At 41.0% G+C, this 23,483-nt stretch overlaps 1 protein-coding gene across 27 annotated transcripts in view; it reads left to right on the forward strand.

Moving 5' to 3' along the window:
• Nucleotides 1-23,483, forward strand: part of CHD8 (chromodomain helicase DNA binding protein 8) — a 56,675-nt gene that overhangs the window by 6,927 nt on the left and 26,265 nt on the right. For 11 of the 27 annotated variants that reach the window (XM_042252158.2, XM_060418984.1, XM_060418981.1 and 8 more), the window contains 7 exons: nucleotides 12,462-13,519; nucleotides 14,411-14,782; nucleotides 15,519-15,904; nucleotides 17,006-17,120; nucleotides 22,164-22,346; nucleotides 22,430-22,498; nucleotides 22,870-22,925. In XM_042252158.2, coding sequence (XP_042108092.1) covers nucleotides 12,677-13,519; nucleotides 14,411-14,782; nucleotides 15,519-15,904; nucleotides 17,006-17,120; nucleotides 22,164-22,346; nucleotides 22,430-22,498; nucleotides 22,870-22,925 — 2,024 coding nt within the window. In that variant the 5' untranslated portion in view covers nucleotides 12,462-12,676. Of the gene's footprint in view, nucleotides 1-7,130; nucleotides 7,183-12,461; nucleotides 13,520-14,410; nucleotides 14,783-15,518; nucleotides 15,905-17,005; nucleotides 17,121-22,163; nucleotides 22,347-22,429; nucleotides 22,499-22,869; nucleotides 22,926-23,483 lie in introns of those variants that run through there. The other 16 variants (XM_042252161.2, XM_060418991.1, XM_060418997.1 and 13 more) reach the window with 3 other exon arrangements.

A 23,483-nucleotide genomic window follows, 5' to 3' on the forward strand; every position in this document is an offset into this window, starting at 1 on the left:
TTGCCTCAGTAAAAAGAAATTGCATATATTATTGCTTAAGCTGGATGTCCAAAAGTGGTGTCATTCAAGGTGATATATTGATCCAGTTATATATTCCTTAATTTAGAACCTAGAATATTACTTTCATCGTGTTGAACACGCACCAGTGAAGAGGAACTTCTCCAGGTCCAGTCTAACTTGATTTCAGGGCATCCTTAAAGGTTAGGCTCTTATTTTCTCTCTTCAGACTTAGACCAAAACTCTAGGGTTTCACTGGAATAAAATCTGCAATGAGGCTGAATCCATGCCCCATTTTTGAGGCATGTGAGTATGGTTTCATCCATTCACGTTTTACCACAGCTTTAAATTACCCACCACTGAGGATTTTAGGGTCCCAAGCCTAAAGGAAATAACTAAAATTTCACGGCTTTCAATAGTGATTGCCACACTACAGAAAGTAGTCTGTTATGTGTGTTAAATGCAGCCTCCCTTGCTCCATGTGAAAGCTGTGTCTGCTACAGGTCCTGAAGAGTAAAGATGCTTAGGGTCTTTTGGTTCCTCTTTTGAATGTCTCTGGAACTATGCTGCTGCCTGTGTGCTCTCAGCAGCCTGAGAAGTGTGTGGTTTTGGTGAAATACCTTTGTATTACGCAGCACCACCCCCTCCCCAATCCCCACTCCCACACATCTTTGACTAGAAGTTGAAAATGCATTCCTTCAACAAAAGTACACAGGGTGCCCATTACCACCTGATAAGCAAAGGAAATATTGTAATAAGCTGTACACAGACCTTGCCCTTGTGTAACTTGCATTCTAATATGGGGGTGAGGAAGGCTGGATAGCAAACAATTTATAGTCAGTTTACTACGAAAGAGAAATTATGGATGTTACAGAGAATTTACAATAAAGGCATATAATCTACACCATAATATAGTTGGGTTGTTAAGAATGTGACTTTGGAAGCTATACTACCTAAGTTTGAATCCGGCCCCACATTCCATTAACCCTGGAATGTTGAGTTAATTGCTTATGATTTGTGCCTCAGTTTCCTCATCTGTAAAAATGCAGTTATTTCAAGTTCAGTCTGCTAATACATTTTCATTGTTTAAAACAGGGCTAAGTGTGTAATGTACATTAAAAAGTTTGGCAATTTCTTTGTCTGGGAAGTCAGGGAAAGCTTTTGTTTGAAATGATGGTGTTGAGATTTGAAGGATAAATAAGAATTAAATGGGCTTCCCTGTTGGTTCAGTGGTAAAGAATCGGCCTGGAAATGCAGGAGACACAAGTTCGATCCCTGGGTTGGAAAGATCCCCCTGGAGAAAGAAATGGCAACTCACTCTAGTATTCTTGCCTGGGAAATCCCATGGACAGAGGAGCTATCCATAGGATCACAAGTCAGGCATGACTCAGACTAAACAACAGCAAACAATTAAACAGGCTGAACAGATGGGGAACAAGTTGGAAGGCAGTTCCAGTAGTCGAGGGGAGTGGGGATGGTCATTTGACCCAGAATGGTAGTAGAGGCAGAAGTGGGTGGATTTGAGGGATGTTTAGGGGATGAAGGTAGGATTCTGAAATATTGGATAGGAGTGGTAAGGAAAAGAGTTTCTGGTATCTTCAGCCACAGCTGAATAGGAGATGCTAGAGGGTGATTACCTTCTGTGAGTGCACATGTAAGTGAGTATGGAGGATACCACCAAGAAATCAAGTCTCCTTGAGGTAAGAAGCCTCTTCTAGGGAGGAAGGTCAGCCAGGGAGACTGTAGAGACAACCAGGAAGAGCTGTTGAGTAAGCAAGTCAATAAACAGGCCTGGAGTTCAGACATCTTGCCCAGAGATACAAATGAGAGACAAGTATATAAGTAGTTTGTTGAGGAAAATAATGAATTGAGACCCTGTATATGAACTGGACATCCTTGAAGGTACAGAATGAGAAAAAAGGAAGGCCTAGGACCAAAGCTTGGTGAACTAAATGCTGGTGGAGGAGAAGAGTAGCAAAGGAGAATTGGCCAGAGAAGTAGAAGGTAAATCAGAGAAGTGTGATGTTCTGGAAAAAAGTGCTTGGAGGGATGGGATGAGGGGGTGTTTTTGAAATCTTTATCATCCTTCCTTGGATCCCTGAGAGTTTTAATTTAGGTCTCTAAGTACCCAAAAGTCAGATGCTAGTGACTTAGAACATCTATAGCAGGTTTAGGCTGACTGAAGCCAGTTAGTTAAATATGATCCCCAGACTCTAGAATCTAAACTGTAGTTATTCCTGTTTGCTGTAAATTAGATCTAATATAGAGGAAGCAATGGCTGCAGTGCATATTCATGCTCATAGATATTAACCTGCTGAAATTAATGAATTATTTTGAAGGCCATTAATCACTCTACACCCTCTAAGGCTGACTGGCATCTCCCAAATTAGGTAGAGACACTGGTAAAAACAATTTTTTTCCCAACTGTTATCCAGGAACATTGGTTTAGTACCTCCTAGAAATAGTGGTTATATATCAATATTTATTAGAAGTATGTGAGATGTTTCATTAATCCTCATTAATGGCCCTATAATTTGATCCCCCTTTGTACTCCAGGAGATAGTGAAGGACAGGAAAGCCTGGTATGCTCCAGTCCACAGGGTTACGAAGAGTTGGACATGACTTAGCCACTGAACACCACCACCACTTTGATCTGCCTTTGTACAAAGGAATGGACTAGACTCAGAAAGGTTTATTTACTTTGTGAACAGGAATTTGAACCCACATCCCTGTGACTTTAAGCCCCTGAGGCTTCCACATACAAATGTAACTAAAATAGGAATTAGAAGATAATTATCCCAAAAAAGTACTTAACAAAAATGCTATGAAAACTCATATGGAACTGACTACTCTTAGCTTGACAGAGAAAAGCAGAGATGTGTTAAATCCAATGGACGCATTTTAAAGTTCTTGTATTAGTGGACATTTGTGCTTTGTTGGATGCAGCTGATCACTCTTTCCCCCTGCAACTCTCTCCTCTCTCTGCTTCGGTTGCATTGCACTTTCTGCTTCTCTAGCTTTGCCTTGTCTACCTGCTTAATAGGTGTGGCTTATTCTGACTCTTAAATACTGATGTTCTCCTGGGTTCCTCTGTAGCTTTTCTCACTCCACACCCAAAATCTCAAATTTGGGGGTTTCCTGCTAAGTGTTTTGTTTAGCCTGCCAAGTGTTTAAAACGTTTTTAAAAATTAGTTATCTTTGTTTAAAACCTGGAAGACTTACATAAAGCCCTGTATTTCTGGCTTTTGGAAAACCTAAAGTTCTCTCTCAACCTCAGATTTGTGTTTCCATATGGCAACACTTAACTAAGAGCTGAACAGCAGCTGCTTTCTTTGGAGTGGACATTCAGTTCTTCCCAGACCCCCAGCATTCTCTGTTGTCTTCCCAACAGCATTGGTGCGGTGTTGTATATACTTGCTCTGCTCTTCATATTCTGAGTTCTTCCCACTCATAAAACTACTGTTTTGATACTGATAATTCCAAATCTGTCACCAAGGCAACTTTTAGATTTATACATCCAACCTCCCATTGAATGTCAGTACTTGACATGCTATAGGCAACTCAGACTACAGTGGCTGAACTCCTCTTTCCCTGTAAACTCTAGGTTCTACCAGTTTTTATCTGCTAAGTTTTACTAAACTCTCTCCCTTCCTTCCCTTCATTACCTTTGGAACCACATTGCTATGATTTGGGTTCTCATCATTAGAGTTGGACACGACTGAAGCGACTTAGCAGCAGCAGCAGCAGCATCTTGCAAGAATTCCTGGTTGCAAACCACAGAAATCATCTTTTGACTAACTTAAGCTGAAAGGGACATATTCAAAGGATGTTGTGTGGCTCACATGGGAATGCTAGAGAATCTGATTTAGAAATTGATCTGGAACCAAGGGAAGTTGGAGACATGGAGAATGTGGGCAGGATCATAGCACTGACAGTCTGTTTATGATGCTGCAGAATTCGAGTGTCTCCCATTGCTGAATATTGTCTAACTGGCTGGTTAGACAATATTTTTTGTATTGCCACTGCAAAATCAAGGTTTTCCACAGGAGTGTCCACTTAAACTGGGCAAAGTTATGTGTATGTATACTTCTTCCCCAACTGGAAGGGGAAGTAGAACCTCACCCCTCATTTCAGTACCCCCCACCCACCCACTCCAGCTCTGTAATGGGACTTAAGATCCAGTCTTCCAGTCTTCTTCTTGAAGATTTTACCTTGAGTTAGTCTCCAATATAGGAAGGCAGGGGTGCAGGAAAAAAAAAATCAATAAGCATCCACATTACAACTCTTTTCTGGACTACCATAGCAGCCTCCTAGCTGCTTCTGTGTCCTCTGTTCCCTCATCCCCCAAATCTGTTCTCTATCCAGCAGCCAGAGCTAGCTAACTAAAATGCATATTTGATTGTATGATTCCATCTTTCAGTGGCTCCTTAGACACCTGTAAGAAAATGCTTCAATGTGGCATTCAAGGCTTTTTCCTTGAAAGATCTGCCCCTTACCTCCCCCTTCAATTTTTGTCTCCTTCTGATTTCTTCTTTGTGATTTACACTTAGGCAAGACTGAACTTCTGAACTACTTGGACCTTCCTCTATATATCTCATACTGCTTTTCACTGCCCTGCTTTCTTTTGCTTTTCCTCTTACTGTCCCTGTTGCCTGAACACCCCTTTCTTGTAGCTCACCTTCCCTTCCCAAGTTAACTCCTCATCCTTTAAGAGACTACTTCCTTAATACCTTTTCTCCTAATTTATTAAGTCCCTTTGACCTGAAGGGCGTGTATTCCATTGGACATTTGTCACTGCTGGCATAGTCCCTACTCTTCCTGTCTCCCCACATGTGTACACAAATGTACTCCTTCCTGTCTTAGGTTCTTTGAGGGTGAAGTGAGTGAAAGTCTCATCCAGCTACTGGAGTGAGTAGCCTTTCCCGTCTCCAGGGGATCTTCCCGACCCAGGGACTGAACCCAGGTCTCCCGCATTGCAGGTGGATTCTTTACCAGCTGAGCCACAAGGGAAGCCCAAGAATACTAGAGTGGGTAGCCTTTCCTTTCTCCAGGGGATCTTCCCGACCCAGGGATTGAACCCAGGTCTCCCGCATTGCAGGCGGATTCTTTACCAGCTGAGCCACAAGGGAAGCCCAAGAATACTGGAGTGGATAGCCTGTCCATCCTCCAGCAGATAGTCCCGACCCAGGAATCAAACCAGTGTCTCCTGCATTGCAGATGGATTCTTTACCAACTGAGCTATCAGGGAAGCCTCTTTGAGGGTGGAGATTGTCTGATTCATCTTTGGTTCTCTAATGCTACCATATTACTCTGTATATTGTATGCTCAGTAAATGTTCAGATAATGAAGAGGTATTTGATGTGGGTCCTAAAGGATAAGTAAGATTTTGAGAAAACAAAGAAATGGAATAAGAGTAACATAATTTGAAGGCAAGTGTACTACTTAGGCCCAGATGAGAAAAAAATATATTGACAATATTGTCTGTTTTGGCCAGCATATAAATGTATATGTAGAATAGTGGGAAATAAGACTAGAAAGGCAGGGAGTTTCCTGGTGGTCCAATGGTTAGGATTCAGCTCTGCCACTGCCTTGGCTCTGGGTTCAATCCATGATTGGGGAACTAAGAGCCTGCAGTCCATGGGGTATGGCTAAAAAAAAAAAAGACTAGAAAGGCAAAGTGTGGTCTTTTAGGGATTATATCTTAAGTAACAGGGAATCTTTATAAGTTTTTAAGCAGGTGACTGATTTAGCTATCCTATGTTTTAGGAAACTAATCTGATAGCAGAATTAGTAGGGGGAGAGGCTTCTTTCTGTTATAGGAGCTGCATAAATGAAGTGGCAGCAGAAATAAAGTGAGAAAGTTGAGTCCTAACTTTGCCACTTGGTTTCATGGTTGTATCACTCAGCTGTAAGCCTCGGTTTTCTCATCTGTGCAACAAGAGAACTGACTTGATGTGATTGGGAAGCTGGCCAGCTCCACTATCTGTGATACATTTTCAGGAGAGCCAATGGGACTGGGCAAATGGTTGAAAAATGGATACAAGAGGAAGTTTCAGATGCGACTTTGAAGTTTGGAGCCTGAGTGAATGGGAGAACAGTATTGCTGTTTACTGGAGTGGGGATTGGGTGTCCCTAGCATTAGTGGTAAGGCGAAGATCTTTAAAAATAGGAGATCTAAGGCCAAGTTGATCTTCCTAGTTTGTATCATAGAGCACAGAAAGTAGGATTTCAGTGTTGAGAGTGTTTACATTTCAGGGGAAATTAGTGGTCAGGAGGTAAGCAGCTGTTTTTATTAACAGTTTACTTTGAGGGATTTAAGCTTGTACCATCATTCTGGGGTTGCCAACCCTGGGAATTAGAGTGGTCTGAAGTGGCACTGCAAACTGGACCCTGACCCATATATCAGAGGGGCTGAGTTTCAAGAGCAGCGAGGTGAGGGCCAGAGCCCAGGTTTGAGGGTTAGGAGTAGGTGTGCATTTTGGAGGTGGAGTGCTTGGGAATTGGTCGTGAGTACCTGAGATTACTTTCTAGAAAGTGATACTGATGCTTAAGGGTTAGACTATCAAGAATGCAATTTGGGTTGCAGCAGAGAGAGCGCTTCATCTTTGAAGAGAAGAGGGCCCCGTGTTCCAGCAGTTGGGCTGACTCACTCCTCTGATGGATGGAAGATGTGGCCCCTTTTAATGGGTCGTGGGATAAGGGGTAGTCACCACAGCAGAGGCGCTGACAGGACTAAGAGGCAGGGGATTCAGAGGGAGGCGGAGTTGGCCTAGTGTGGAACCCTCTCTCCCGAGTTTACGCTCTTTGGTGTGCAGAAAAGAGTGTTGGAGGTGGGGGAATTGAATCTCCAGGACTAGTTTCCCTCAGCTTGAGACCATTCCTTTGGCCAGGCTCCTTTTTTTTTTTTTTCAAGCAAGCTGCAGGCTTCGCCTCGGCCCTGGAAACCGGATAGGCCTCTCCGTGCGCTCTCAACCTAACCCCGCGGTGGCGGGGGAGGGGGAAGCTCTGTTTAGTCCCACCCTTTGCGCTGGTTTGCGTCCTTGCGCCTGTGGTGAGTGGCAGCGGAGTGGAGCGAATAAGGACGTGGGGCGGGCAGGAGCATCAAGTTAGGTTGCGCAGGAGGAGGGGGAACTGGTGCTGGAGAGACAGCGAGAGGGGCGAACCGGCCCCCCACGGCCGCTGCAGGTAAAGGCACCTCTATTACCCTGCTGGGGTGAGACACAGCTCCTTTTCTCCTTCAGGGCTTGTCGGACCTTCCCGCCTGTAGCTTCCGCCCTAACATTGCTCGCCCCCCCCCCCACCCCGGGCATCCACACCCCCCCACCCCGCATCTTCCCGTCTTGACCATCCGCACCCTGGAGGGCACCCCACTGGCTCACTCCCTCAAGTGCATGTACTTCATCTCCATTTTGGGGGCTCCAGTTGCCAGAAATCTCCCGCCTCTGCTGTGTGGGCCTTACTGGCACCAACACTGGCAGTATGAGCAGGTAATGTACCCGGGTCCCCGCCACCCCCGCCTCCAGTCGCGTTTTCCTCTCCATCAATCCCATACTTCCTTACCTTGCTCTTTCCCTTCTTCCACAGGAGCACAAAATTTCTGTACTTTTTCCTTTACCCCTTGAACGTATGTACATGGTTTTAGCGTTCATACTTGCCTATTTTGCTTTCCCTGTTTATTCAGAAGGACTCACTTTACCAGCCATGTTTGCCCCAAATGTCCATACTCCTGATTGAGGTGTGAGTGCTTTTTCCTTCAGTAACTGGGAAAACAAACAAAAAAGAGCAGCCACACATTTGGCAGTGAGAATGGTGAAGATAGAGAAAATGGCCTAGGATCTTGATATTCTTGAGGAAATCTCCTGAGTGGCTTCAAGTTAAATAGCTCCATTTCTTATGGTCTGTGTCCTTCCATCCTGATCCTTTGCTGACCCTAAGTTGTGATTCCATTCCCATAGGATGTTTATTTCCTGTTTCTTTATAAGACTTAAGACCCTTTGGGTCTCACAGATGTCTCCATGGTGCAGTTTTTAAGTCCTTCTCTTTTAAAAATTATATTGACTATCTTCATTTTAAGCCTTCTGATTTATTTTATTTTCAAGAGATTTCTTCAGATTGCTTCTATCTTTTGTTTCCATAGAATGTTTATGTCTGCCTGCCTGCCACTGATCTTGAAAGGATACAGTTTCCAATAACAAGATTAATACTTTGAAGTAAAATAGTTTGTTCTTTGAGCAGTTAGAGGTTAAGTGGTCATGGCTGGTACTTTGTAAAGATGCAGCCTTCCCCTCCCCCAAAAGGTCATTTGTTGTCATTATGCCATTCATCTGTTATCTTCTAAGAGGATGGGCAGTGTAGAGAAATCTGTAAATGGAGAATGGATGTCTGAAGGTCAGTTTATGTATTAGACAACTGGGCTAATTTTTCTTGCAGTATTTCTCATCTATCATAAACAAAATGATGAACTTCCTTTTGAGAGGCCATAAGAAATCCTATCCCATCACATAAATGTCGATAATCTTTCCAAACCAGGCATGCTTCTTTCTCTGTCCACACCTGCCTGCGCTACACCGCCCCCCAACCCCCACCCCCACCATGTTGTCTTTTACATACCCTCACAGGCCAAGAGATATGGTTCAGTTTTATTGAATATAAATAATGTAAACAGTGAGATTGTTTCCATTTGACAAATGTAAAGTTATAACATTAAAGGTACATTTTCAAACTTCACATACCTTCCATCTCCCAGTTGAGAATCACTGCTTTGTTGAAAGATTTGGGGAGATTGAGATTGAAAAGTATAGCATGGAATTAAAACTTAGTCCTTTATGATTGGACAGACAAGTTGTTTTTGAAATGGGCAAGGGTACCAGGAGGCACATAAAATAAAAACAGGAGAGCTGGGACTCTAGATTTCTAAGAAAACCCAGAAGAACTATATTAAAGGTGGTAAAGCTGCCAACATCAGTATTTATTTATTTCGAGGGGAAGGAGTAGTTTCTCCTTAAAAAAGAAGGTGAGATGAAGGGCTGTTATATAAAGAATCTCTACGGCTTGTTATCTCGAAGTTGTAGATGGATAGCTTTGAATTTTAATCTCAACTGACTAGTTGGTTCTACTTCCCTCATATCCCACACCCTCCCCCCCACCCCACAAGTTTTCTGTCATTAGTCTACTTGTTAGTTTGGAATTATGGAAAATGTTTAAGTACAGCCATCAAACTGTCTTTTGAACATATGCATATGTTTCTCTTTGGGTCAATGGAAGGTGAAGGCTGGCTTTTCATTCTCAATATGATAAAAGTCTGCTATGATTTCTTTATCTAGGGAGTAGCTTTACTTAAGGTTATCTTAAGGGTTTCATATATTTGACTGCTTAACATTTATTTATTTTTGTTACCAGGATTTGAATTATGGAAAGAGAATTCATGAGGTAGATGAACTTGGTAGAATAGGCCAGATATGGGTATAGCTAGGATGACCCATAAGTAAGAATAGGAGGGAGTAAGAAAGTTGGCGGTACATTTGGAGAAGGCTTATTCTTTTGAGAGTCAAGGACAGATTTAAAGATGTGAGTTAAAAAAGAAGCTGTAGGCTAGGATTAAAAAATTCATATACAATGAATTAGGTCAGGTAGGGGTGAGTTGATGGAATGGAACTGAGAAGTAGTGAGATTTGATGTGTGGCATTGTCGGTGGTGAGATTTTTTAAACTGGGGGGCCTTGACTGAACCAGGAGAAGCAGGAATTTGGTCCCAAAATTGGAAAGGGAGATAAATAAGTACATTGACCTTTAAGAGCTTAATGCTTGAGTCATATGGAAGTAAGGAAATATTTGAGAAGCTGTTAACCTGGTTTTTCCCATTAAAAAATGAGATCTCTCTCTCTCTCTCTCTCTCTCTCTCTCTTTCTCTGAGACTGGGCTTTTGCGGAGGGAAGAAAGAGCATTTGGGTGAATAAATAGCAAGGAGTCCTGGAAAGGACAGAATTCTCCATGGAAGAAAGGAAGGTTATAAACTATTAACAGTGTAAACTTCTAGTTAGTGGGAACTTTCACTGTATTTTTTGTGTGACAGCTGACTGTTAGATATTTAGTGTAGTTTCTCTGACAGTGAATAGGAGGTGAAAAGATAATATGTAGCAAAGTAGGGCATAACTAGGAAAAGATGATAGAAGTATTGAAAAAATTTATAAAATTATTGAGTAGATTTTTATTAAATTAAGAAATATTTATAAGTCTTCTGATCACCATTTTGAGTAGTTTTGGGGCAGGCATTAGATAGGAGAGGCTGGGATGAGCTTGTGGAATACTTTAGCCAGGAATGGGAAATGATGCGGACCTTGCTTGAGATGTGAAGGGATACAGTTACTGAAGCTCGAAAGATCTTGTTTAACATTGGTGGAGATGCTCTGTATGGTTTGTAATTTTGAAAAACTGCTGTGCCAACTACTGATGAGTCTGTTCTCTTATCTGTGTCTCAGTTTCTGGGCTACTTACCCACATTATATTAATTTTGCAGGGATAACTGGAATGAGTTGAGGAGGAGGGAAAAAAGCTTGGGGTTTGTGTGAAAAAGTCTTCAGTCTAGTCTGTTCTGTGTCACTGACAAATTTCTTTTCTGGTTTCTTCTAAAAGTAGGAGAAATGGTGTTACCGATGCTTTCCTGGATTGACACATATTGGAATCGTATACAGAAAGCAAATACTACATTTTCAAACAGTTACAGGGTGATATACTTAAAACTCCTTGTCTTGGTTTTTCCTTTTTCCAACATTTTATGTACTTAAAAGCCCCATATGTGGATTTTGAAAACATAGTTTCAGTTATTTGTAGGACAGTTTTTCAAGATAGGAAGTTTTCTACTGTCTCATCTTAGAATCAGAGAATACCAGTTAATTTCTCTAAGAACAGAATAGTTAATTTCAGATACCACAGGCACTTAATTCATTTAAATTTTTTTGAGTAGCTACTGTGTATGTGATATTGATCTGGCAATTTAGAGATCCACAGATGAATAAGATGTGGTCCCCACCATTCAGGAGCTCTTCTGTCTTGAAGAAAGAGGAGCTGGGCCACCATGCAGGGTTGTGCAGGGTGTGCGTTGCACATGTTCATCATCATCACAGATAATATGCTTAATATGATAATTTTCCAGCAGATGGCAGACAAGCATCTTGAGCAGGCAGCTTTTTATAATTTGCACAAAGGAACCTTTTGGTCCTTTAGAGGAAATGGACAAGAGACTTATCATTTTAATAAAATGTTAAATATAAGTGCTTTAAATAAGGTACAGGCAATGTTGTGGGTATTTAAAGAAGATGAGAGTTTCCTTGGTGGCTCATCAGTAAAGAATCTGCCCATCAATGCAGGAGATGTGGGTTCAATTCCTGGGTGGGGAACCAACTCCAGTATTCTTGCCTGGGAAATCCCATGGATGGAGAAGCCTGGTGGGCTGTAGTCCATGGGGTTGCAAAAGGGTCAGACATGACTTAGTGATTAAACAACAACAACAAAGAAGATGAAGGGACTGGGTCATCACAAATTGCTCACCTTATGGAGGTGCAGGGCTCGCCTTACTGAGTAGAAGACCTTTGAGGATGTTAAAGATTTTAGCTGGAAGAGATGTTTGTGGGGAGGGTGGTAAAGATGTTCCAGGCAGAAAATAGAGCAAAATAGGCAAAGTCATGCAGATAGGAATGTCATTAAGGGAACTGGATTATCTGTTTGGACTGAAATCTAGGGTATATATAGGAAGTGATGAGCATACAGGAAATGATGAGAGTGAAAGTTGGAAACATAAACTGGAACGAAATTGTAGAATTCTTTGACTCTTTTCCCAGAGAAGGTTTTGATCTTAAATATGAGAAAGCGGGGAGGGGACTTAATAACAGAAGCACAATGTATAGGTTCACTGATGGGTGAACTAAAGTCTGTGAGTCTTCCTGAGTAAAATTATACTATAAACTTAGCGAGATTACCCAGTAAGCTTGGTTAAAGGTGTTTATTTTTGCTAGTAGTAAGTAGAAGTATCGGAATTACAAGGAAAAGTTACAAAATCCAGTATATCCAGAAGCCTCTATCTGTATTCACTGAAGTATTGCTGATATATTGTTCATTGCTGTCAACTTAAGAATCTGAAATAGAAAGTGAATGAATGTTGCATTTCCTGTTCTGTACCTAAGAATGATAATTGTGAAAAGAAATGGACAGAGACAGTGGAATTATCTTGACAGACAGAAGCTTCAAAGTGTGTAGGTGTAAGAGCCCCAAAAAGGGGTTGGCTTATTTCTTTTTTTCTCTTTTGGTTTCAAAGCAGAAGTGTGGATGTTCTTTCTGCTGTGTCTCTGTCCTCAGCTTACCTCACATTTCCTTCTTCTCTTACTATTTTGATGCTATTTGATGTTACGGGCAGAAATTTTCCCTGAGGTCACCTCCTTTGCTTACTTGTCATTTGTCTTTCTACAACAGGAGTTCCATCATCTTCCTCTGAAGACCTAGCCATCTTGCTCCATGAAGGTCAGGACAGTCTGACATGCACTTGTTTCTTGCCTCTTTACCTGAAGAGTAGTCCTCTTCTATTGTGTACATTTTTTTCTTAATAGGGGAGGGGAGGGGAGAGCCAGTACCCCCCCTCCCCTTCCCTCCTTAAACCTTGGGGAAGTAACCCCCATTGCTTTCCCAAGATGGCAGACCCCATCATGGATCTGTTTGATGACCCGAATTTATTTGGCCTGGACTCTCTGACTGATGACAGCTTCAATCCGGTCACACAAGACCCTATTGAAGAAGCCCTTGGACTGCCAAGCTCTCTGGACTCCTTGGATCAGATGAACCAGGATGGTGGAGGTGGCGATGTGGCGAATTCATCAGCAAATGACTTGGTCCCCCCACCAGAGGAAACAGCCCCCACAGAACTTCCCAAAGAATCAACAGCTCCAGCTCCAGAATCTTTAACCTTGCATGATTATACCACTCAGCCCGTCAGCCAAGAGCAGCCAGCCCAACCTGTCTTACAGACATCAACACCAACATCAGGACTTTTGCAGGTCTCCAAGAGCCAGGAGATCCTGAGCCAAGGGAATCCTTTCATGGGTGTCTCTGCCACAGCTGTCTCCTCCAGTAGTGCTGGAGGACAACCACCTCAGTCCGCCCCTAAGATTGTTATCCTTAAAGCCCCACCAAGCTCCTCAGTCACTGGTGCCCATGTGGCACAAATTCAGGCCCAAGGTATCACCAGCACAGCTCAGCCCCTTGTGGCTGGCACAGCCAATGGTGGAAAAGTCACTTTTACCAAAGTGCTAACCGGCACTCCCCTTCGACCTGGTGTTTCCATTGTCTCTGGTAATACAGTGTTGGCCGCCAAGGTCCCTGGGAACCAGGCTACTGTTCAGCGCATTGTCCAGCCCAGCCGACCAGTAAAGCAGCTGGTCCTACAGCCAGTTAAGGGTTCAGCTCCTGCTGGAAACCCTGGGGCCACAGGGCCCCCACTGAAGCCTGCAGTTACACTGACCTCTACACCCACCCAGGTGACTTGAGTGAAAGGGGGAGGTGAATTTTGGTTTAGTAGCGGGCCCAGCAACTGTGTGAGAGCAAGCACATGAGAGCTGTCTCTAGGAATTCTGCTTAAATTCCGTCTTTACTTTTTATCAGTTAGTGTTGATAGCCACATTATTTGTTACTTACAAGGTGAAAGCAGTTAGTGTTAATGCATTTTTTGAGCTCTTACTGCATATTTACACTGTGCCTAGCTGGCGCTGAACAAGATAGACACAGTCCCTGTCCTTACAGAGCTCACCATCTGCCAGGAAATACAGACCTTAAGCAAGAACTCACAGTGGTGGATGATACAAAGTTATACGAGTACTGTAGGATGCAATGGGAACAAAGAATCATTTTTGACAAATATGTGTATTTATATTTGCAAGACTTACAGAAACTATGTGTATCTTTACTGTTCTTCTTATTAAGATTGTCCTCCTCCAGCTTTGCCCAGTGAAAAGACTTGTTTCTTTTATAAGAAAATAAAGACTCTAGCCTCTGAATCAAGGGCCAGAAGAATTTGGAGGAGGGGAAGACAGTGTTCAGATAAGTAGGGCTGGTGAAGAGAAGCTCTGAGGAGGTGGATTTTAGTTCATTGTAAAGACTTTTATCCTAATAGGTTTCCAAAAAATGGAATGACTGCCTTAGAAAATAGCAAACCTTTCAGCAGTTTTTCAAGAATAGACTTGGTACCCACTGGGCAGAGGTTATAGAAAAGATTTATCAGGACAGATAGGAAGATGAACAGAGGGGATTGTACTGTCTTTTCTGACCCTCAGTTTTTATAATTCCAGGATGAGGAAAACTGGTGTAAATACTAAGGGGTCTACCCTTCTTTAATGTCCTACCTCTCTTGCAATTTCCTCTCTTCACTCTAGGGTGAATCGAAACGCATCACACTGGTCCTCCAGCAGCCACAGTCTGGAGGTCCCCAAGGACACCGGCATGTCGTGCTAGGGAGTCTACCAGGCAAGATAGTGTTACAGGGCAACCAGCTAGCAGCCCTGACTCAAGCCAAGAATGCCCAGGGGCAGCCTGCCAAAGTAGTAACCATACAGCTGCAGGTGCAGCAACCACAACAGAAAATCCAGATCGTACCACAGCCTCCATCATCACAGCCACAACCCCAACAGCCGCCCTCCACCCAGCCAGTGACTCTCTCCTCTGTGCAGCAGGCTCAGATAATGGGACCAGGACAGGCCCCAGGACAGAGACTTTCAGTACCCCTCAAGGTGGTACTTCAGCCACAGGTGAGACTCAACATGTTGAGCTAAGAAGGCAAACACGCTCTTAGTCCCCTGACGTTATCCTCAGCAACCACTCACTGCTGAATGTGGGGCCAGTCTAGATTCATGTCTCTGAAGTGAGATGCAGGCTTTTCTTTCTTTCACCCACGGGAACCTTATTTTAATTATATCATGAAAAGATTTGAGGGTTATTGTTGGGTTTGGGATAAGAGATGATTTGTTTAGTATTTGTCTTTAAATTGTTTTATTTATAATCTTCGCTGATATCCCTGTGAAATGAAAATGACTGAAAATACTCCTCATCTGAAAGATAAATAGTCTTGGAAGAGGTCAAGTGCTTATCTATCATTCTTTCCCCTACCCTCACCCCACCCCCCACCACCCCCAGGAAGATAAAGGTAGGACAAGAATGGCATTGGAATTTTCTTACTGGCCTAGACACTAGTGTTGTCTGTATTGTTTGGAAGTTGTATGGCATTGTGGAGATGAGTATTGACATTAGAAGCATGGCTAAAGCGTATAGAAGGTTAATTTGGCACAATTGCCTTTCCTCATCCCCATCCCACCAAAAAATTATTTAAAAAAAAAAAAAGCATGCCTCTAGGTTCAGTAAGACTTGATGAGTCTTATTCTTAAGGGATTAAGAGAACTAACGTTTCCAGCCTGTGTGCTTTAGGGCTGTTTATTCAGGTCGTTTAGCCATAAGCATGTTGAAATTGTAGTGTCTTTATTTCTATAGGCCGGCTCTTCCCAAGGGGCCTCCTCTGGGCTCTCCGTAGTTAAAGTTCTCAGTGCCAGTGAAGTGGCAGCTCTGTCCTCACCAGCAAGTTCTGCTCCCCATACTGGGGGCAAGACAGGAATTGAGGAAAACCGTAGGCTGGAACACCAAAAGAAGCAAGAGAAAGCAAACCGGATTGTAGCAGAGGCCATTGCGAGGGCCCGTGCTCGGGGCGAACAGAACATACCTCGAGTCCTGAATGAGGATGAGCTGCCCAGCGTCCGGCCTGAGGAGGAAGGGGAGAAGAAACGCAGGAAGAAGAGCAGTGGGGAGAGGCTCAAGGAAGAAAAGCCGAAGAAGAGCAAAACATCTGGTACCTCCAAAACCAAGGGCAAGAGTAAGCTAAAGTGAGTGCCACCCTTTGCTGTTGTGTTGGGGTCTTTGGGGAGAGTGCATACATGTTTAAATTCCTGTTTTTAAATTCATGCTGTATATAGCAGCTTCAGAGTTCAAGGGGATGTGTCATAGAAAATAATAAGTCCTTTCTCTTCTCTGTCCCAAGTGAACATCAAGGCCTGGGAAAGACAGCCAGTCTTGAGTTAGGGGTTTTGTGTAAAAGCTGTATTCTTCTTGATTTTGTATCACTGTAGTGTGAAAGTCTTCTCCCTAGCCCCCTACAACCCATGCTGGTAAAAGAGCTGCTGCAGACATAGCTGCCCTGTTCTTGCATTTCATATGTGAACTGGAGAAGATTTCAGCAGCCACTGACAGCCTTAAGCAGTCTTGACAGAACCACGGCTTGCCACATAACTCTTGCCACAATTGAGTGTGCTCTCTTCCTTCCATGTCTTGTAGCTTCACTCCTTTCTTGCTAGTTTCTACTCCCTGAGATGCTTCAGGCTTTGTGGTGTAATTATAATAATACTTTATATTTGTACAGGGTTTTTTAGCTTAAAAAAGCAAGTTTCATGTCTGTTATTTTACTTGATCTTCAACAGCTATCACGCTAGGTTTTATCATCAGTGTTTGCTAGTTAGAAGACTAACGCCGAGCTAGTGAGAACTGGAACTGAAATGAGGCCTTGTAACTGTTAGTCAGGAATTGGTTCTGCTGTGTTATGCTGCCTTCATTCAGGTATTCGTGAATACAGTGGTAGCAAAAATTTGTCAAATCTGGTGTAAAAGCCAGCTGGTAGTTTAGAAACCCCAATATCTTCTATTTTTTCAAACACCCTACTCAATAGTTATGAGTCCCCAGACTGAATATCTAGAGCATTGGAGAAGGAAATGGCAACCCACTCCAGTGTTCTTGCCTGGAGAATCCCAGGGACGGGGAGCCTGGTGGGCTGCCGTCTAAGGGGTCGCACAGAGTTGGACACGACTGAAGCAACTTAGCAGCAGCAGCAGCATGCCTGGAGGTTTCATATGTGATAGGTTAGATTAATTGTATTTTCTATTCCTAAATTTTCCTTGCCTTTGCTGTAACTTAATCTGGTTTTTCCTTTTTAGCACCATCACTCCTGTGGTGGGTAAGAAGAGAAAACGTAATACCTCATCTGATAATTCAGATGTAGAAGTCATGCCCGCACAATCACCCCGGGAAGATGAAGAAAGCAGCATTCAGGTAAAAGAATCCCTAAAAAACTTCATGAAAAGATCCTGTTTACTTCTGACAGGCAGACCAGGAATAGATAGTGAGAGACCATAAGACTATGCATATTTCAACAGCTTTTCTAAACCAGAGGTAGGCCTAAAAAGTAAAAGAGGCAAAACCTGGTCATGGTCGTGGCTTAAATTTTACTTATTTATGTTTTTTAGGCAAAACGTGTATTACTCTAAAAATGCATATTACTCTACAGTAGTCATTTTCTCAAATTCCAGTGTTTCAGAGACTAAGCAGATATGCAATTATGCTGCAGTTGTTGTTCTGGGTATGCTAGTACTTTGGTCTTTCTTAGAACAGTCCAGCTGTCCCTTGTGCATTACTTACACTTTAGGGTTTTGACTCTCTGAACTGGGAAGCTTAAGGCACAGTGTTTTTGCTACCTTTTAAAGATGAGAAACATTGGGAAGAGAATAAAAAAAGCTGGATCAAAAGAACTTTAGTCCTCTGTCTCTGTTGCCTTATGGTACCATCTTTGCCTTTAGTTTCCAACCATGGAAAGAAGAAGCTATTAATGATTCAGGATACCCATAGTACTTCTGAGTAGCTCTAATGGGTCTGGCTAGTTTACTTAGCTATATCTAAATTCCTTATCTGAAAGTGGAGGTTTGGACTAAACAAACCTCAGGTGCCTCACTAGCTATCAATACTTTATAAATGTCTCCCCTCTTCTTTAATATATATTCACTGCACTGACAAACTGAGACTTGGGTTTTTCTGGGGGATATTAACGTGAGGATAGGACAGACATTTTTGAAATGGAGAGTGAAGCAAAAGCTAGATTTAACAGACATTAAAATATATTATGAAATTATAGTTACCAAGAGTTTAAAGAAGAAATAGCAGAGTGAAAAATAACAGTCTAGAAACAGATCCAGATAATTTTGAGACATTAAGATGTGAGTTAAAAGGCCATTTAAAATCAGTGGAGAGAATTGCGTGGTGGTCCAGTGGTTAGAACTCCGCACTTTGATTGCTGAGGGCCCGGGGCTCAATCCCTGGTCAGGGAATTAGGATACTGCAAGCCACCAAGGATGGTGCAGCCAAAAAAAAAAAAGAAAGGAAAAAGATTATAAAATCAATGGAAAGAAAGATTATTTAACACATTATGTTAGGATGACTACTCATTTAGGAAGAAATAAAACTGGATTTCTTGCATTACTCTTTAAGAAAAACAAATTCTAGTTTAATCAAAGGTAAAAATGTAAAAATTGAAATCATGGACCTTTATCAAACGTGACTGAGTTAAGGAGGGTATTAAAATTTCCAAGTCATAAAGGGAGAGATTGATATATTTACCATATAAAAACTATGTATATGTAGCAACAACGAAAAATGCTCTAAATAGCATAGTGTTTAAGACCAAGACCATTTCTTGGGTTCTCATGTTAACTCTAGTATTTACTAATATTGTCACTTAAGGCAAGTTTACTTGACCTTGTGGTGTCTCAATTTCTTCATCTCTAAAGTACAGATAGTAATATCTACTAAGTAGAGTTGTTAGGATTAAATGTAAATGTTTGCAAACCACATAGAAGAGTGTTTAGGTAAGAGAGCACAGTAAGAGTTATATATGTTTGTTAAATAAACAGAGTTAAATAAAGTGTTATATAATCAAAACACCAAGTGAGTATGGCAGAAACTATCACAGCATTGTAAAGTAATTATCCTCCAATTAAAAATAAAATTAAAACACAAACTACAGGCAAATCTTTGTAATACAAGAAATGCAAGAATTAATAAAATTTAAAAAGTGGTATATTAATTTGCTAGGGTTACCATAACAAAATACCACGGACTAGATAGTTTAAACAACAGAAATTTATTTTCTTACAGGTCTGAAGGCTAGAAGTGCAAGATCAGGAGGTCTGGTTACCTCCGAGGCCTCTCTCCGTGGCTTGCAGAGGCCGCCTCCTCACTGTGCCCCCGCATGATCTTTGCTCAGTGCGTGTGTCCCTGTTGTCTCTGCGTGTGGCCAGATTCCCTCCTCTTAAGGGCCCTGATCCAGTAGTGCCCACCCCAACTTAATCACCTCTTTAAGGCCCTGTCTCCAGACAGTCACATTCTGAGGTACTAGGGGGCTAGGATTTTCATGTCAGAACTTGAGGAAACACAATTAATTGACCTAATTATGTTTCCTCAAATACCAGTCTTGGCAGTGGAGGCCTCATAATTCACTTCCACTCAATGTTAATATTCCATACCTATTCTTCTGTACTGTGCTTTTTTCTCTAACAGTATATCTTGAATATAGTTCTTTATTAGAAAAGATAAATCTAACCCATTCTTCCTCACACTCTTTTTTATTATGAAAAATTTGAAATATACACCAAAGTAGAGAAATTATTTAATGAAGCCCCATGTTCCATCATCCCAGAAGGTTCCCTGGTACCCTCTTTTCTGTCAGTTCACCATCCTCTCCCCACCATCTCCCCATAAGCAAACAATTGTGCTCATTTCTGTTAACCATAGATTAAACTTAGCCTGTTCTTAAACTTCATGTAATTGGAATCACATAGTATATACTCTTGGGTCTCACTTTTTTCAGCATAGTGGTGTTCAGAATTATTCATGGTGATGTATCAGAAGTTCATTCCTTTTTTTTTCTTGAGAAACATTTTACTTCAGGAATATACCACAGTGTTTATTCATTCTATTAGACATTTGGTTTCTTCAGTCTGGAGCTGTTTTGAGTAAGGATGCAGTGGACAGTCTTAGTACACATGCTTTGTGGACATAGGTTTTCATTTCTCATAGCTAAATAGCCAGGAGTTGATAGACTGTGGGGTAGTTAAACATTTGACTTTCTAACCTTGTAAGAATCTGCTGCCTTCTGAAGTGATTGTCATTTTACACATGGACCAGCAGTGAGAGTTCCAGCTCCACATCCACTGTTCATTCTTGTCCGTCTACCCCATTCTTTTTATATAGTTCTGTAGTGTTACATTTTTTGACTGTAGCATAATTTGTCCAATCCAGCCCCTGTTGGTGGGCATTTAGGTTTTCTCTGGTCTTTTACTACCACAGATAATGCTGACAGAGATTTGCTGTTCTTTGTTGTTGTTGTTTAGTTGCTAAGTTGTGTTTGACTTTTGCGGCCCCATGGACTGCCAGGCTCCTCTGTCCATGAATTTCCCAGGCAAAAATACGGGAGTGGGTTGCCGTTTCCTTCTCCAGGGAACCTTCCTAACTCAGGGATTGAACCCACATCTCCTGCATTGGCAGGCAGGTTCTTTAACCACTAAGCCACCAGAGAAGCCCGCAGAGATTTGTATACATGTACAAATTTATCTGTAGGATAATATCTTTGAAGTGGGATTGTTGGGTCAATGGATATTGTCAAATTTTGTTATATGGAAATTTTCTTCATGCCAGTGTGTACTCTCACCAGCAATGTATGAGTTCCTATTTCAAATATTCAATCAAACTCTCAGATTTTTGCCTCTTGGTTAGATGCAAAAAAAAAAAAAAAAAGTTGTAACAATTTTATTGTGAATGTGAGCATCATTTTACATTGAAAGCCATTCATGTTTTTTCCTACAAAAATTGTCTATTGATGTTATTTGCTCATATTTCTATTGTATTGATTTTTTTTCTTAGTTATAAGATCAAATTGATTAGTCACTTTATCAGAAACACCTTTCCTACTCCAGGATTATTTAAAGAAAGAAATTCAGAAATTTTGTCTTTTTTTAAACTTTGAAATTATTCAGTCTTTTTATAAATTTGTTTCTTATATCTAGAGGATATAAGAAACAAATTTGTTTTGTTTGGCTAGTGGTTTGTTTTCAATCTCATTTATAGAATAATCCACTTTTTCCTCACTGATTAAAAATACTATTTTTATCATGTTCTAAATCCACCTAAGTATTTTAATCTATATTTGGACACTATTTCATTGATCTGTTTATCTCCTCCTGGAGAGGTACCAAGCTGTGTTAATCCTTATAGCTTTATATTGGCTTTAACATCGGATAAGGCCAAGTATACCTTTTCATATTTTTATGGTTATACTTAGATGTTTAGTTCTCTGTTGAATTTTAGAATCAGCTTATCTAATTTAAAAGTTTTGTTAAATTTGTTTTTCAAACTTTTGTGATTGGGGAGGTTATAAATATTTCATTATTTCTTACTAAATTTAATACTAAAGATGATCTTTTTTCATAAACAGACTTTTCTTTTATTGTATTTTCTGGCTTAGTCTATGTAAGAATGCCATTGATTTTTTAAAATTAACTTTATGCCAAGCAAATTTATCAAATCAATTTTAGTACAATTGATTGTACTAAATTGTACTACTAACTACTAAAATTGAATTTAGAAATCAATTTTAGTAGTTCTGCTTCTAATGACTCATTTGATTTTGGATTTTCCAGGGGTTATAATCATTACTGAAAAATAATTTTTTCTCTCCATCCTTCCTAATTTTTATCATGAGCTGTACCTATTACTGAGATTATTTAATTAAATTTTGCTCAACCACTTGAAAGAATGAGGTAGATCTGAAATTCATTGATATGGAAAACATCTCCAAGAAAAATGTTAACAAGTAAGCAGCAGAACAGTATGTGCTGTATGATCCTATTTATTAAACAAACAAAACTTTAGAACTAAAACAGACAAACAGTTAGAAACAATGTTTTTGTACCAGTGGACTCCAAGGTTGCTCCTGGTGTGAAGTTCATTGCACCCTGCAGGTAGAGAGTTTAAAGAGTTCTATTTTAGTTTTTCAGAGCCTCTTGCCAATAGTACCCAGGTTACTTTCAGATGAATTCTGATACTATAATGAAGGAATTCAGGAAATTAATATTTACTCAGTACATGGAATAAGTTACATGGTTTAATATCATACAATTTGATAAATAAGCTCCTTACCATCTTTTGGTTTGATTTTTCCTAGGGAATTTGGAGTCAAATCTAAGTACATGACTATAGTCAAATAGTTTTAAAGGTTTTCTGTTTGAGAGACCTAAGCAGTTATTTTGACTGTTTTTGCCCCTGTAGAAGAGACGCTCGAACCGCCAAGTTAAGCGGAAAAAATATACAGAGGATCTGGATATAAAGATCACAGACGATGAAGAAGAAGAAGAAGTGGATGTAACTGGTCCAATCAAAACTGAGCCTATCCTTCCTGAGCCAGTGCAGGAACCAGATGGCGAGACTTTGCCTTCCATGCAGTTCTTTGTGGTAAGCTGAGAACTAAGCAATTTGAGATGTGTGTCTTGCTGCTCACAATCTCTTTGTTTGACTGACTGCATCTTTTCCTGCAGGAAAATCCCAGTGAAGAAGATGCTGCCATTGTAGACAAAGTGCTTTCTATGCGGATTGTGAAGAAGGAGGTGAGGCCTATTTTCCATGTTAGCCCATAATGCTACAATTACAGACTTTATGTAATGAGCACCTTTGGATGTCAGTCTATATCACTATAATGTAGTTACAAGAGATAGCAGAGAAAAGTTAGGTGGAAAGTAAGAACTGTCTTATTGCCCCTTCTTTCACTTACCTGCTTAAATCCAGAAAGGGCTTATTTTCTCCAGGTATCAGGCTTCTAGCATTGAAATGCCAGATTAGGTTCTTTAATCCTTTAGTCAGTGATATATCCTGGATGATACATATTTTATTCTTGGTATGGAAGTCTGCCACGTGTATTAAAATTAAGGAGTCTCTTTGATAAATAAGTTGTTAATAACTGTAATTTTTTTCTTCCCAGCTTCCTTCTGGACAGTATACTGAAGCAGAAGAATTCTTTGTCAAGTACAAGAACTAGTACGTGATCTGTGCAAAAAGCTTTTCACCCCAAATTCCGCGGGGTTGTAATAAGTTCTCCTGTATAGTCTGTCCTGGTTGGGAATGTGTCCCTTTTTTTAAAAAATAGTTTTCCTCACCCAAATTGTTTCCAGTGAGGAAAATGTCTGTTCAGAGAGAAGCTCAGAAATTGACTGATTAATGTTTGCCTACAGAAAAGTGGGGTAAGGGTGGTTCCTGATAAAATTCCTGACATTAAGACCTTGCTACTCAGTGTGATCCATCAACCAGCAGAATTAGCATCATTTGGGTGCCTGCTAGAAATGTGAGCTTTTGGGAGGTGTGAGGGGGGTTCAGGATGGGGAACACGTGTACACCCATGGCGGATTCATGTTGATGTATGGCAGAACCAATAGAATATTGTAATTAGCCTCCAATTAAAATAGATAAATTTATATTAAAAAAAAAGAAATGTGAACTTTCAAGCCAACCCTAAACTAAGTGGTTGGTGTACAAAATCAAGTTTAAGAGGCACTGATCTTAAAGACTGTCTCCCCATTGAAGCAACATACTCTGAGG

Source organism: Ovis aries, chromosome 7 (genome assembly GCF_016772045.2).
Source record: "Ovis aries strain OAR_USU_Benz2616 breed Rambouillet chromosome 7, ARS-UI_Ramb_v3.0, whole genome shotgun sequence".
NCBI lineage: Eukaryota > Metazoa > Chordata > Mammalia > Artiodactyla > Bovidae > Ovis > Ovis aries.